Source organism: Penaeus monodon, chromosome 22, assembly GCF_015228065.2.
Source record: "Penaeus monodon isolate SGIC_2016 chromosome 22, NSTDA_Pmon_1, whole genome shotgun sequence".
NCBI classification, from domain to species: Eukaryota; Metazoa; Arthropoda; class Malacostraca; order Decapoda; family Penaeidae; genus Penaeus; species Penaeus monodon.
Window position 1 is genome coordinate 32,032,940 of NC_051407.1, and position 1,355 is coordinate 32,034,294.

The 1,355-nt window shown below is 46.9% G+C and overlaps 1 protein-coding gene across 1 annotated transcript in view; it reads right to left on the reverse strand.

The window, feature by feature from the left end:
* LOC119587087 overlaps nt 1-1,355 on the reverse strand; it is a gene marked incomplete at its 5' end in the record, with an annotated part of 52,255 nt that overhangs the window by 3,921 nt on the left and 46,979 nt on the right. The window contains 1 exon segment of the mRNA XM_037935838.1: nt 428-564. Within this exon segment, the coding sequence (XP_037791766.1) occupies nt 494-564 (71 nt within the window).

Genomic DNA, 1,355 nt, shown 5'->3' on the forward strand with positions numbered 1-1,355 from the left:
TTAGAATAGCACTTTATATCTACGAGGATCCCCATATATACCGTGCGTATATGTGAATGTATTTATTGTATTTACTGCCATCTCTAAGTGTGGAAATTGATGTATTCAACGCCAAAGGAAATTATTTCAACCGGGCACACACGGCCTGAAATATTGAAGCGCCGAGGCACCACCAAGAGCGATGCAAACGCGATTGAATCAAGTCAACATTTCCTCGCAACATTGAGCTCGGCGTGACCGTTGCCGACGCAGATCAGGGTTCTTATTCACTGAATGAAATAACGATTCCGCAGACCAACATACGGTCACACAAAGCATGAATGCGCGATCTATTCCCGCCCAATGCCCGCGGTCCCTTTCCATTATCATCGTTTAAAAAAGAGAGAGGAAAGTGACATGTTTTACGGAGAAACCCCTCGCGACTCACCTTGCGCGGCGGGCGAGAAGGTCCTGCGGCTGCTGCTGCATCGCCATGGGCTGAGGGCGGGCGGTGTTACCTCAGGAGCAGCACGCCCACGAGAGGGGCCAGCACCCACAGCCCTGTCAGGCCGCGCCCGTCGCTCCCTGAAGGAGGTGGAGGAGATGTTACTGAAGAGAAGAGAAACCTGATGATTGAATATTCATGGCAGAGAGGATGAGGTTGATGTTTCTCAGTTTGTTGACTTGTTTGTTGCATGTTTAGTGTATTTGCAAATGAGAGCTGGAAAGCAAGCGCCTTTTATTTGCCGCGACCACTCGGGAGCTGCTCCGAGAACGAGTCTCGACCTCCTTTCACGACCGAGACTCTGGCAAACGGTAAATATGAATTCCATTACGCCAGCAAATCCCAGCAAACCTGCAGCTGAGCATCGAGACCCCACAATGAACCCAGCCACGGCAAAAAAAGAGAGCGTGTGTATCCTGCTTTGAGTCTCAAGACAACAACGATTCCTAGCATAAACAGGACCTGACAATGACTCGAACCTGGACCAAAATGGCGCGTGTCGTCTTTTCTCATGAAAGTGAACAGCCTGAACAAATTGAAGAGAAGAAAGAACGCTCATTGAATTCTAACAATTTCTCCACTGAATATATCCGGTTTCAGTCTTGCCAATTCAGGCAGTAAGTGAGAATTACAGTATTGCTGCTTGGTCAAATACTGTGAAATTTCCCTTTCCATATGAGTGCCGACTTCACTAATCCAAATGTACGTGAGGCAAACATCAAAACGGACAGACCAGAACGAAACATGTTAATAGATTACTCTAGAATGAGTTCAAGGTTTGTCGCGCATTTTCGAATATCTTTTGAAGTAAAGCTAGATTAGTTCCATTAATGTCAGGAAAAGTTCGCCAGTCGTTTGACTGAGCATTTCC